The 14,067-nt window shown below is 57.8% G+C and overlaps 2 protein-coding genes across 2 annotated transcripts in view; both read right to left on the bottom strand.

The window, feature by feature from the left end:
* Positions 1–1,946: 1,946 nt before the first annotated feature.
* Positions 1,947–3,597, bottom strand: LOC142922562 (uncharacterized). Its single transcript, XM_076063348.1, has 2 exons — positions 3,589–3,597; positions 1,947–2,941 (listed from the first exon to the last, which is right to left on the bottom strand). The coding sequence occupies exons 1-2, from the start codon at positions 3,595–3,597 to the stop codon at positions 2,042–2,044; spliced, it is 909 nt and encodes a 302-aa protein (XP_075919463.1). The 3' UTR covers positions 1,947–2,041.
* APPBP2 (amyloid beta precursor protein binding protein 2) overlaps positions 2,954–14,067 on the bottom strand; it is a 106,539-nt gene continuing 95,425 nt past the window's right edge. Inside the window, exon 14 of the mRNA XM_076063352.1 lies at positions 2,954–4,191. Coding sequence (XP_075919467.1) covers positions 3,716–4,191 — 476 coding nt within the window. The 3' untranslated portion in view covers positions 2,954–3,715. The remainder of the gene's footprint in view (positions 4,192–14,067) is intronic.

The following is a 14,067-nucleotide window of genomic DNA, read 5'->3' as shown; positions in this document are numbered from 1 at the left end:
TGTGTGTGTGTCTGTCTCTCTCTCTGGCTCTCTCTCTCCCTGTGTGTGTGTCTCTCTCTCTGTCTCCCTGTGTGTGTCTCTCTCTCTCTGTCTCTTCTTCTCTCTCTCTCTGTGTGTGTCCCTCTCTCTCCCTGTGTATGGCTCTCTGTCTCTCGTCTCGTCTTGTCTGTGTGTCTCTGTCTCTTCTCCCTGTGTCTCTTCTCTCTGTCTCTCTCTCTCCCTGTGTGTGTGTGTCTCTCTCTCTGTCTCTCGTCTCTTCTTCTCTCTCTGTCTCTGTGTCTCTCTCTCCCTGTGTCTCTCTGTGTGTGTCTCTCTGTGTGTGTCTCTCTCTGTGTCTCTCTCTGTGTCTCTCTCTCCCTGTGTGTCTGTCTCTCTCTGTCTCTCGTCTCGTCTGTGTGTCTCTGTCTCTTCTCCCTGTGTGTCTCTTCTCTCTGTCTCCCTGTGTGTGTCTCTCTCTGTCTCTCGTCTCTTCTTCTCTCTCTCTCTGTCTCTTTGTCTCTCTCTCCCTGTGTCTCTCCAGCCCTGTGTCTCTCTCTCTGTGTGTGTCTCTCTGTGTCTCTCTCTGTGTCTCTCTCTCCCTCTGTGTCTGTCTCTCTCTGGCTCTCGTCTCGTCTTGTCTGTGTGTCTCTGTCTCTTCTCCCTGTGTGTCTCTGTGTCTCTTCTCTGTCTCTCTCTCTCCCTGTGTGTCTGTCTCCCTCTCTCCCTGTCTCTCTCTCTCTCCCTGTGTGTCTCTCTGTCTCTCTCTCTCTCTGTCTCTTCTCTCCGCACTCCCAAGAAGCTTCCCCCTGGGCCACATCTCAAGACCAATGGCGGTGGTGGCGGTGGTGGCAGTGGCGGTGGTGGCGGTGGTGACGGTGGTGGCGGTGGTGGCGATGGTGGCGGTGGTGGCGGTGGCGACGGTGGTGGTGGTAGTGGTGGTGGCGGTGGTGGTGGTGATGATGATGGTGCCGGTTGGTGGGGCTAAACGTCTCCACGTTGCTCACTTCCCAAAAAGCCAAAAACCAATAAACGGTCGCCTTTAATCAACCCCCCACCACCTCCACCACCTCCACCACCTCCACCACCACCTCTTCCACCACCACCTCCACCACCACCTCCACCACCACCACCACCACCTCCACCACCACCTCAACCACCACCTCCACCACCTCCTCCACCTCCACCACCTCCACCACCACCTCCACCACCTCCTCCACCTCCTCCACCACCACCTCCTCCTCCTCCACCACCACCACCTCCACCACCACCTCCTCCACCTCCACCACCTCCATCACCACCTCCACCACCTCCTCCACCTCCTCCACCACCTCCACCACCACCACCTCCACCACCACCTCCACCACCACCACCACCTCCACCACCACCTCCACCACCACCTCCACCTCCACCACCTCCACCACCTCCACCACCACCACCACCTCCACCACCACCTCCACCACCACCTCCATCACCTCCACCACCACCTCCACCACCACCTCCACCACCACCTCCACCACCACCACCTCCACCACCTCCTCCATCTCCACCACCACCACCACCACCTCCACCACCACCTCCACCACCTCCTCCATCCCACCTACAGCGTCATACCCACAGCATCACACCCCACAGCGTCACACCTACCACAGCGTCACACCCCACAGCGTCACACCCCACAGCGTCACACCCCACAGCGTCACACCTACCACAGCGTCACACCCCACAGCGTCACACCCCACAGCGTCACACCCCACAGCGTCACACCCCACAGCGTCACACCCCACAGCGTCACACCCCACAGCGTCACACCCCACAGCGTCACACCCCACAGCGTCACACCTACCACAGCGTCACACCCCACAGCGTCCCACCTACCATAGCGTCACACCCCACAGCGTCCCACCTACCACAGCGTCACACCCCACAGCGTCACACCCCACAGCGCAGGTGGGGTGGGTGGTGGTGGATGTGGGTGGTTGGTGGAGACGGTGGTTGATACGCACAGACGCACGGACGCACGGACGGCCGAGTGGTTGAGCTGCCGGGCGAGGCGGCTCATGAGCTAGGGGCAAGTGAGCTGGCTGGACTGGCTGGGCTGGCTGGACTGGCTGGACTGGCTGGGCTGGCTGGGCTGGCTGGGCTGGCTGGACTGGCTGGACTGGCTGGACTGGCTGGGCTGGCTGGACTGGCTGGACTGGCTGGACTGGCTGGGCTGGCTGGGGTGGCTGGACTGGCTGAGCTGGCTGGGCTGGCTGGACTGGACTGGCTGGGCTGGACTGGCTGGCTGGGCTGGCTGGGCTGGCTGGACTGGCTGGGCTGGCTGGACTGGCTGGGCTGGCTGGACTGGCTGGGCTGGCTGGACTGGCTGGGCTGGACTGGTTGGACTGGCTGGCTGGACTGGCTGGACTGGCTGGCTGGACTGGCTGGACTGGCTGGGCTGGACTGGCTGGACTGGCTGGCTGGACTGGCTGGACTGGCTGGCTGGACTGGCTGGACTGGCTGGGCTGGCTGGACTGGCTGGACTGGCTGGGCTGGCTGGACTGGCTGGGCTGGCTGGGCTGGCTGGACTGGCTGGGCTGGCTGGACTGGCTGGACTGGCTGGACTGGCTGGACTGGCTGGGCTGGCTGGACTGGCTGGGCTGGCTGGGCTGGCTGGGCTGGCTGGACTGGCTGGGCTGGCTGGACTGGCTGGACTGGCTGGCTGGACTGGCTGGGCTGGCTGGACTGGCTGGACTGGCTGGCTGGACTGGCTGGGCTGGCTGGACTGGCTGGGCTGGACTGGCTGGACTGGCTGGACTGGCTGGGCTGGCTGGCTGGCTGGACTGGCTGGGCTGGCTGGGCTGGACTGGCTGGGCTGGCTGGGCTGAGCGAGCTGGGCTGGCTGGGCTGGCTGGACTGGCTGGGCTGGCTGGGCTGAGCGGGCTGGACTGGCTGGACTGGCTGGGCTGGCTGGGCTGGCTGGCTAGCTGGCATGCTATATGGCTAGCTGGCCGGCTGGCTAGCTGGCTAGCATGCTATATGGCTAGCTGGCCGGCTAGCTAGCTGGCCGGCTGGCTAGCTAGCCAGCTAGCTGGCTGGCTAGCATGCTATATGGCTGGCATGCTATTTGGCTGGCTGGCTATCTGGCTGGCTGGCTAGCTGGCTGGCTATCTGGCTGGCTAGAAGGCTGGCTAGGTGGCTGGCTGGCTATTTGGCTGGCTGGCTGTCTGGCTGCCTATCTGGCTGTCTGGCTGGCTATCTGACTGGATATCTATCTGGCTGTCTGGCTGACTATCTGACTGTCTGGCTGGCTATCTGACTGGCTATCTATCTGGCTGGCTATCTGACTGGCTGTCTGGCTGGCTATCTGGCTGGCTGTCTATTTGGCTGGCTGGCTATCTGCTTGGCTGTCTGGCTATCTGGCTGGCTATCTGGCTGGCTGTCTGGCTATCTGACTGTCTGGCTGGCTATCTTGCTGTCTGGCTGGCTGTCTGGCTGGCTGTCTGGCTATCTGGCTGGCTGGATAATGAATAATGGAGTTAAGTGGGGATTGTGGGGGGGGGGGGTGAACTAACGGAGAGGATGGCAATCAGGCAGAGTGGGGCGGCCAGACGGTCCCGGTGCTCGGACCGGTCCCATCCGGTTCCGGGTGTGCGGTTCCGGTCCGCTCCGGTCCCATCCGGTTCCGGTTCCGGGTGTGGCGGTCCGGTCTGATCCAGTCCGGTTCCGGGTGCGCGCTATCCCCGTTCCGATCCGGTCAGAAGGGCTCCTCCTCCTCCTCCTCCTGTTGCTCCTCCTCCTCCTCCTGCCGCTGCTGCTGCTGCTGCCGCTGCTCCTGCTGCTGCTCCTGCTGCTGATCCTGCTGCTGCTGCGGCAACGGCGGCAAAACCGCCGCTCTCCCGGCTCCTCCTCCGGCTCCTCCTCCGGCTCCTCCTCCGGCTCCTCCTCCGGCTCCTCCACCGGCTCCTCCTCCGGCTCCTCCACCGGCTCCTCCTCCGCCGCCGCCGCCGGCGAGGAAAGCTCCGACGACCTCCTGGGTGGAGCGGGCGGCGCGGGCGACCTCGTCCAGGGCGTCGCTCACCTCGAACTGGCGGTCCCTCAGCTGGTTCCAGTTGGCCAGCACCTCGTGGAAGTGGAACACCTTGGCCACGTCGCCGACCGAGTTGTAGAGCTTGATGAGGCCCCGGTAGTCGTACTCGAGGCCGCTGTAGCCCTCGCCAAAGAGCTTCTTGCCTGGCGGGGCGGGTGGAGGGGCGGGTGGAGGGGGCGGGTGGAGGGGGCGGGTGGAGGGGGCGGGTGGAGGGGCGGGTGGAGGGGCGGGTGGAGGGGGCGGGTGGAGGGGCGGGTGGAGGGGCGGGTGGAGGGGTGGGTGGGGTTAACGGTGGTGGTGTTGGTGGTGGTGACGGCGGCGATGGTGGTGGTGTTGGTGGTGGTGTTGGTGGTGGTAGTGGCAGCGACGGTGTTGGTGATGGTGGTGTTGGTGGTGGTGACGGCGGCAGTGTTGGTGGTGGTGTTGGTGGTGGTGGTGTTGGCGGTGGTGGTGTTGGTGGTGGTGTTGGTGGTGGTGGTGGCGGCGGTGTTGGTGGTGGTGGCAGTGGCGGTGGTGGTGGTGTTGGTGGTGGTGTTGGTGGTGGTGGCGGCAGCGACGGTGGTGGTGGCGGCAGTGGCGGTGGTGGTGTTGGTGGTGTTGGTGGTGGTGGTGGCGTCCGGCAAAAACAAACCCCCTACCTCCTCGTGGTACCGGACGGGCAACGCTGTCGTGGACAGTGCTGTGGGGGGAGGGCCAATTCCGATTGGCTCCTCCCCCCTCATGGCGTCTGTGACCACCACAGCGGCCAAACGGGGGCTCTGGACGGGTGAGAGGGGCTGGTAACCCCCTCCACCTTCAATTAATTACCACAAACCCACGACTGAAATATCTAACTAATAAGCTTGTGCCGGAGGCCCCGGGGGGACAGGTGTCTATGACGTCTCCTGGCCAAACCCCAATTGGCGGAGCCAGGAGATTGAATCTCTACCCTCGGGGCTCCTCCAGAAACAACAAAAAGCCACTACGGGTGGCCATGTGGAATGTTCGAACGCTCACCGCGGAGGAGAGGCTGCCCACTCCTCTGTCGGGAGCTGGACCGGTACCGCCTGGATCTATGCGGCATTCAGGAGGTCCGGTGGACCGGCTCTGGCTCCTGCCACCATGAGGGGTGGACAGTCCTCTACTCGGGGCAGCAGACTGCCAAACAACAGGGTGTGGGTCTTCTTTTGAACAAAAGAATGAAGGGGGCGTGGGAGCGTGGCGGTGAGGTGTGGGAAGCTGTAAGCCCCAGGCTACTTTGGGCTCGCCTTCCCATCCACCGGAGGCGAGGAATGGTGGTCGTGGTTACTTATGCCCCCACCGAAGATGAACATCCGTGGAGGGATGCAGGCAAAGCCGATGAGTCAGATGCCTTCTATGACCTCCTGTCACAGGTGCTGGCTAAAGTGGCCCCTCGGGATAGAGTAATCATGTTGGGTGACTTCAATGCCCGAGTTGGTGATGATACTGGCACCTGGTCTGGAGTGATTGGAGGGCATGGGCCAGATCAGCTCAATAACAACGGTAGGAGGCTGCTATATTTTTGTGCAGCCCATGGGCTTGTAATTACCAACACGCTGTTCCGGCATCGGCGCATCCACACAACATCATGGATGCATGCCGGGTCCAAGCAAGAACATCTGCTGGACTACATAGTGACGGAGCAGCGAATGCGAGCCCATGTCCTTGACACCAGGACCTACCGTGGAGCTGATCTGCCCTCTGACCATCGACTAGTCATCTGTAAGATGCGCCTGCCATTCTTCCACTCCGGTGGTGAGTGTACACCCAGGACCCCATTCCAACCTAAAGTGGCCTGGTCTCAGTTATCTGATGAAAGTTGCAAGCGAGAATTTCATCATCGCTTGCGGCTGGGATTGGCATCGTCCCCGACTCCTCCTGATGTCGAGGGTAAATGGGCGAGGTTTAGGACTGTGACTCATGCAGCTGCAATGGCTGCTTTGGGTACGCGGTCCAGACCTCCCCAGACACCCTGGATGACAGAGGAGTTGTTCAGGATGGTTGAGAAAAAGCGACAGGCCCACTGTCATCGGCTACAGAATCCCACGTCAGAGAATGAGGAGGCTTACCGCAGCCTTCGCTCGGAGGTTCGGAGAGCCGTGAGGCGCTGCAAGGATGGGTGGTGGTCGCGGGTTGCTGAGGAGATGGAGTCTGCCTCAGTGGCCCGTGATCACAAATCTCTATTTAACTCCATCAAAAAAGTAACCTGCAGCGCCACACCTATTACCATCATTAGGGGAAAAAACGGTGATCCAATTTCCGACCCCCAGGAACAGGTTCGCAGATTTGCTGAGCATGAAGTCACCCCCTGTGAGTGGCTGGGTGAGGTGCCATCTGCTGAGGAAGTATTGAAGGCGATCCGGAGTCTGAGACCAGGAAAGGCAGCGGGCAGAGATGATCTCCCAAGCGAAATGCTGAGGGAGGGTGGCGTTTGTGCACAGACTGCCCTATATGACATCATAACAACAGTCTGGACCACTGGACGGGTTCCGCAGGATTGGAAGGATGCCCTGGTGGTCCCCCTTTTTAAGAAGGGGGACCGCACAGACTGTAACAACTACAGGGGCATCTCACTCCTCAATGTGCCGGGAAAGGTCCTGGCAAGGATTATTCAGCATCGCATTGCCAGGCACGCTGAGGAGAGGCTTGCGGAGCCCCAATGCGGTTTCAGGAAAGGGCGGTCCTGCACAGATGCCATATTTTCTGTCCGTCTGCTACAGCAGAGGTGTAGGGAATTCCAACAAGACCTACATCTCTGCTTTATTGACCTGGTCAAGGCCTATGATACCATCAGTAGGCCTGGGCTCTGGGTCGTTCTTCGTGCTTTTGGAGTACCTGACCCTCTGCTCACGATCATTAAGGACCTTCATGATGGTGAGCGGGCCCGGGTAAAACTACGTGGCCGGGAGTCAGAGCCATTCCCTGTACACCTTGGGGTGCGACAGGGATGTCCTCTGGCTCCCACATTATTTAACATCTATTTTGACCACGTAGTTCGTGAAGCTTTCAATAGCTGTACCGGGGGAATCTCCATATGGTACAGATATAATGGGAGGCTAATCGATGCCCGGGTGCGGTCAAGGGATGGCTCCCTATTGCTCAACCACGTTATGTATGCTGATGACTTGGTAATAGCTGCTCAGTCAGAGGAGGAGTTAGAGACGCTGCTGCTGAGACTGGAGCGTGCCACTAAGAGGTGGGGCCTTACCATTAGCCCCACCAAAACTAAGCACCTGCCTGGGTATTTTGTACCATCGGACACTCCACCCCCACAACTCCCAATCGGTGATGGGGCAGTTGTGGAGAGAGTGGAGAGTTTCCCATACCTGGGCAGTGTGCTTATGACTGGCTCCAGTTTAACAGCAGAGGTCTCACTCCGAATCAGTCGAGCGGCAATATCTTTTCATCGGTTGCGTAACGCTGTGTGGAAGCTACCTGGTCTGTGGCTCCGCACTAAGCTTCAGGTCTTCTCGGCCACGATCATTCCCTCCCTTCTCTACGCTTGCGAAACGTGGACCCCCCTAATGGAACATCTTCGCCGGTTAGAAACATTTAGGCTGACCTGCCTACGATCCATCCTGGGTTTAACCAGACTGGATTGTGTGAGGAGCTCACAAATCCTTGAAAGATCTGGGCAGGGTCCCATCGGTGAGCTCCTCCGGCAGGCAAGGCTGCGATGGCTGGGTCATGTAGCCCGCATGCCCAGCCACCGCATGCCGAAACAGCTTTTGTTTGGCCGGATTGAGGGGGCTAAGCGGGCGCGACACGGGCTAGAGAAGAGATGGAGTGATGTGGTACAGGAGGACGTGGAGCTGAGTGGACTTGCCGATGACTGGTACCAGCGGTGTCAAGATCGGCCTCTGTGGAGGAGGCTCGTGAAGGATGCTACTGGGCAGTTGGAGGCAGTCGCCCTCCAACAACAACGGAGGGCGGAGGAGCGACGCTCACAACAGCGAGCGGAGCGCCGGGTGGCTAAAGCACAGCAGGTTGGCATAGTAGGGGGCACAGGTGGTGCATCAGCCAGTCATCTCAGTCAGTCGACCCGTGGCACCTGGGTCTGCCCCGTGACCTCCTGCCAGCGGGCGTTCGACACTTCACGTGGCCTCAGGGTGCACATAGCCTGGCACAAGCGTCGTGGTGACGTCACCGCCACTTAGTGGCGAATGGCGGTTGTTGTTGTTGTTGTTGTTGTGTGTAGGTGTGTGTGTGTGTGTAGGTGTGTGTATGTAGGTGTGTGTGTAAGTGTGTGTAGGTGTGTGTGTGTGTAGGTGTGTGTGTGTAGGTGTGTGTAGGTGTAGGTGTGTGTGTAGGTGTGTGTAGGTGTGTAAATGTGTGTGTGTAGGTGTGTGTAGGTGTGTGTAGGTGTGTGTGTGTGTGTAGGTGTGTGTGTGTAGGTGTGTGTGTGTGTAGGTGTGTGTGTGTGTGTAGGTGTGTGTGTAGGTGTGTGTGTGTAGGTGTGTGTGTGTAGGTGTGTGTGTGTGTAGGTGTGTGTGTGTAGGTGTGTGTGTAGGTGTGTGTAGGTGTGTGTAGGTGTGTGTGTGTGTGTGTAGGTGTGTGTGTGTAGGTGTGTGTGTAGGTATGTGTGTGTGTGTAGGTGTGTGTGTAGGTGTGTGTGTGTGTAGGTGTGTGTGTGTAGGTGTGTGTGTAGGTGTGTGTGTAGGTGTGTGTGCAGGTGTGTGTGTAGGTGTGTGTAGGTGTAGGTGTGTGTGTAGGTGTGTGTAGGTGTGTAAATGTGTGTGTGTGTAGGTGTGTGTGTGTAGGTGTGTGTGTAGGTGTGTGTGTGTAGGTGTAGGTGTGTGTGTAGGTGTGTGTGTGTGTAGGTGTGTGTGTAGGTGTGTGTGTAGGTGTGTGTGTAGGTGTGTGTGTAGGTGTAGGTGTGTGTGTAGGTGTGTGTGTGTAGGTGTGTGTGTGTGTAGGTGTGTGTGTGTACCGATGGCGATGGACCTCAGGTACAGTCGCTCAGCATCACTGTACAGGTGCATGTCGTAGTTGTAGAGTGAGGCCAGGTGGCCCACAGAGAGGGCCACTTCGTGTGTGTAGGTGTGTGTGTGTGTGTGTAGGTGTGTGTGTGTAGGTGTGTGTAGGTGTGTGTGTGTGTGTTAGCAGGTGTGTGTGTAGGTGTGTGTAGGTGTGTGTAGGTGTGTGTGTAGGTGTGTGTGTGTGTAGGTGTGTGTAGGTGTGTGTGTGTGTAGGTGTGTGTGTGTAGGTGTGTGTAGGTGTGTGTGTGTGTAGGTGTGTGTAGGTGTGTGTGTGTATAGATGTGTGTGTGTAGGTGTGTGTGTGTAGGTGTGTGTGTGGTGACGTCACCGCCACTTAGTGGCGAATGGCGGTTGTTGTTGTTGTTGTTGTGTAGGTGTGTGTGTGTAGGTGTGTGTAGGTGTGTGTGTGTAGGTGTGTGTGTGTAGGTGTGTGTGTGTAGGTGTGTGTGTAGGTGTGTGTAGGTGTGTAAATGTGTGTGTGTGTGTAGGTGTGTGTGTGTAGGTGTGTGTGTAGGTGTGTGTGTGTGTAGGTGTGTGTGTGTAGGTGTGTGTATGTGTGCAGGTGTGTGTGTGTAGGTGTGTGTGTAGGTGTGTGTGTGTAGGTGTGTAGGTGTGTGTGTGTAGGTGTGTAGGTGTGTGTGTGTAGGTGTGTGTGTAGGTGTGACTGGCTCCAGTTTAACAGCAGAGGTCTCACTCCGAATCAGTCGAGCGGCAATATTTTTTCATCGGTTGCGTAACGCTGTGTGGAAGCTACCTGGTCTGTCGCTCCGCACTAAGCTTCAGGTCTTCTCGGCCACGGTCATTCCCTCCCTTCTCTACGCTTGCGAAACGTGGACCCCCCTAATGGAACATCTTCGCCGGTTAGAAACATTTAGGCTGGCCTGCCTACGATCCATCCTGGGTTTAACCAGATTGGATTGTGTGAGGAGCTCACAAATCCTTGAAAGATCTGGGCAGGGTCCCATCGGTGAGCTCCTCCGGCAGGCAAGGCTGCGATGGCTGGGTCATGTAGCCCGCATGCCCAGCCACCGCATGCCGAAACAGCTTTTGTTTGGCCGGATTGAGGGGGCTAAGCGGGCGCGGCACGGGCTAGAGAAGAGATGGAGTGATGTGGTACAGGAGGACGTGGAGCTGAGTGGACTTGCCGATGACTGGTACCAGCGGTGTCAAGATCGGCCTCTGTGGAGGAGGCTCGTGAAGGATGCTACTGGGCAGTTGGAGGCAGTCGCCCTCCAACAACAACGGAGGGCGGAGGAGCGACGCTCACAACAGCGAGCGGAGCGCCGGGTGGCTAAAGCACAGCAGGTTGGCACAGTAGGGGGCACAGGTGGTGCATCAGCCAGTCATCTCAGTCAGTCGACCCGTGGCACCTGGGTCTGCCCCGTGACCTCCTGCCAGCGGGCGTTCGACACTTCACGTGGCCTCAGGGTGCACATAGCCTGGCACAAGCGTCGTGGTGACGTCACCGCCACTTAGTGGCGAATGGCGGTTGTTGTTGTTGTTGTAGGTGTGTGTGCAGGTGTGTGTGTAGATGTGTGTAGGTGTAGGTGTGTGTGTAGGTGTGTGTGTGTAGGTGTGTGTGTGTGTAGGTGTGTGTGTGTAGGTGTGTGTGTGTAGGTGTGTGTGTAGTTGTGTGTGTGTATAGGTGTGTGAGTAGGTGTGTGTGTGTAGGTGTGTAGGTGTGTGTGTAGGTGTGTGTGTAGGTGTGTGTAGGTGTGTGTGTATAGGTGTGTGTGTAGGTGTGTGTGTGTGTAGGTGTGTAGGTGTGTGTGTAGGTGTGTTAGCAGGTGTGTGTGTAGGTGTGTGTGTGTGTACCGATGGCGATGGAACTCAGGTAGAGCCGCTCAGCATCACTGTACAGGTGCATGTCGTAGTTGTAGAGTGAGGCCAGGTGGCCCACAGAGAGGGCCACTTCGTGTGTGTAGGTGTGTGTGTGTGTAGGTGTGTGTGTGTAGGTGTGTGTGTGTAGGTGTGTGTGTGTGTAGGTGTGTGTGTAGGTGTGTGTGTAGGTGTGTGTGTGTAGGTGTGTGTGTGTAGGTGTGTGTGTGTGTGTAGGTGTGTGTGTGTAGGTGTGTGTAGGTGTGTGTGTAGGTGTGTGTAGGTGTGTGTGTAGGTGTGTGTAGGTGTGTGTGTAGGTGTGTGTGTGTAGGTGTGTGTAGGTGTGTGTGTGTGTAGGTGTGTGTAGGTGTGTGTGTGTAGGTGTGTGTAGGTGTGTGTGTGTAGGTGTGTGTAGGTGTGTGTGTGTAGGTGTGTGTGTGTAGGTGTGTGTAGGTGTGTGTAGGTGTGTGTGTGTAGGTGTGTGTAGGTGTGTGTGTAGGTGTGTGTGTGTAGGTGTGTGTAGGTGTGTGTGTGTAGGTGTATGTGTGTAGGTGTGTGTGTGTAGGTGTGTGTGTAGTTGTGTGTGTGTATAGGTGTGTGTGTAGGTGTGTGTGTGTAGGTGTGTCCGGCAAAACAACCCCCTACCTCCTCGCGGTGCCGGACGGGCAACTCTGTCGTGGACAGTGCTGTGGGGGGAGTTCCAATTTTTGATTGGCTCCTCCCCTCATGGCATATGTGTCCACCACAGGGGCTAAACGGGGGCTCTGGACGGGTGCGAGGGGCTGGTAACCCCTCCACCTTCAATTAATTACCACAAAACCACGAATTAAAGTGAAATATGTAACAACTAAGCTTGTGCCGGAGGCCCCGGGGGGCCAGGCGTCTATGACGTCTCCTGGCCAAACCCCAATTGGCGGAGCCAGGAGATTGAATACCTACCCTCGGGGCTACTCCAGAAACAACGAAAAGCCACTACGGGTGGCCACGTGGAATGTTCGAACGCTCACTGCAGAGGAGAGGCTGCCACTCCTCTGTCGGGAGCTGGACCGGTACCGCCTGGATCTATGCGGCATTCAGGAGGTCCGGTGGACCGGCTCTGGCTCCTGCCACCATGAGGGGTGGACAGTCCTCTACTCGGGGCAGCAGACTGCCAAACAACAGGGTGTGGGTCTTCTTTTGAACAAAAGAATGAAGGGGGCGTGGGAGCGTGGCGGTGAGGTGTGGGAAGCTGTAAGCCCCAGGCTACTTTGGGCTCGCCTTCCCATCAACCGGAGGCGAGGAATGGTGGTCGTGGTTACTTATGCCCCCACCGAAGATGAACATCCGTGGAGGGATGCAGGCAAAGCCGATGAGTCAGATGCCTTCTATGACCTCCTGTCACAGGTGCTGGCTAAAGTGGCCCCTCGGGATAGAGTCATCATGTTGGGTGACTTCAATGCCCGAGTTGGTCATGATACTGGCACCTGGTCCGGAGTGATTGGAGGGCATGGGCCAGATCAGCTCAATCTGATGAAAGTTGCAAGCGAGAATTTCATCATCGCTTGCGGCTGGGATTGGCATCGTCCCCGACTCCTCCTGATGTCGAGGGTAAATGGGCGAGGTTTAGGACTGTGACTCATGCAGCTGCAATGGCTGCTTTGGGTACGCGGTCCAGACCTCCCCAGACACCCGGGATGACAGAGGAGTTGTTCAGGATGGTTGAGAAAAAGCGACAGGCCCACTGTCATCGGCTACAGAATCCCACGTCAGAGAATGAGGAGGCTTACCGCAGCCTTCGCTCGGAGGTTCGGAGAGCCGTGAGGCGCTGCAAGGATGGGTGGTGGTCGCGGGTTGCTGAGGAGATGGAGTCTGCCTCAGTGGCCCGTGATCACAAATCGCTATTTAACTCCATCAAAAAAGTAACCTGCAGCGCCACACCTATTACCATCATTAGGGGAAAAAACGGTGATCCAATTTCCGACCCCCAGGAACAGGTTCGCAGATTTGCTGAGCATTTCTGTGAGGTCCTGGGGGAGGGAAAATCCCACAGCCAGGAAAACATCGTGGCACAAAGTGAGGATGACCCTGCTGAGGCTGCGGTGCCTCAAATATTGGATGAAGTCACCCCCTGTGAGTGGCTGGCTGAGGTGCCATCTGCTGAGGAAGTATTGAAGGCGATCCGGAGTCTGAGACCAGGAAAGGCAGCGGGCAGAGATGGTCTCCCAAGCGAAATGCTGAGGGAGGGTGGCGTTTGTGCACAGACTGCCCTATATGACATCATAACAACAGTCTGGACCACTGGACGGGTTCCGCAGGATTGGAAGGATGCCCTGGTGGTCCCCCTTTTTAAGAAGGGGGACCGCACAGACTGTAACAACTACAGGGGCATCTCACTCCTCAGTGTGCCGGGAAAGGTCCTGGCAAGGATTATTCAGCATCGCCTTGCCAGGCACGCTGAGGAGAGGCTTGCGGAGCCCCAATGCGGTTTCAGGAAAGGGCGGTCCTGCACAGATGCCATATTTTCTGTCCGTCTGCTACAGCAGAGGTGTAGGGAATTCCAACAAGACCTACATCTCTGCTTTATTGACCTGGTCAAGGCCTATGATACCATCAGTAGGCCTGGGCTCTGGGTCGTTCTTCGTGCTTTTGGAGTACCTGACCCTCTGCTCACGATCATTAAGGACCTTCATGATGGTGAGCGGGCCCGGGTAAAACTACGTGGCCGGGAGTCAGAGCCATTCCCTGTACACCTTGGGGTGCGACAGGGATGTCCTCTGGCTCCCACATTATTTAACATCTATTTTGACCACGTAGTTCGTGAAGCCTTCAATAGCTGTACCGGGGGAATCTCCATATGGTACAGATATAATGGGAGGCTAATCGATGCCCGGGTGCGGTCAAGGGATGGCTCCCTATTGCTCAACCACGTTATGTATGCTGATGACTTGGTAATAGCTGCTCAGTCAGAGGAGGAGTTGGAGACGCTGCTGCTGAGACTGGAGCGTGCCACTAAGAGGTGGGGCCTTACCATCAGCCCCACCAAAACTAAGCACCTGCCTGGGTATTTTGTACCATCGGACAATCCACCCCCACAACTCCCAATCGGTGATGGGGCAGTTGTGGAGAGAGTGGAGAGTTTCCCATACCTGGGCAGTGTGCTTATGACTGGCTCCAGTTTAACAGCAGAGGTCTCACTCCGAATCAGTCGAGCGGCAATATCTTTTCATCGGTTGCGTAACGCTG

Source organism: Petromyzon marinus, unplaced genomic scaffold (assembly GCF_048934315.1).
Source record: "Petromyzon marinus isolate PM22_M1 ecotype Great Lakes invasive population unplaced genomic scaffold, UKy_Petmar_22M1.pri1.0 PM_Scaffold_102, whole genome shotgun sequence".
Lineage (NCBI taxonomy): Eukaryota > Metazoa > Chordata > Hyperoartia > Petromyzontiformes > Petromyzontidae > Petromyzon > Petromyzon marinus.
This window is presented reverse-complemented; position numbering and strand designations above follow the sequence as displayed.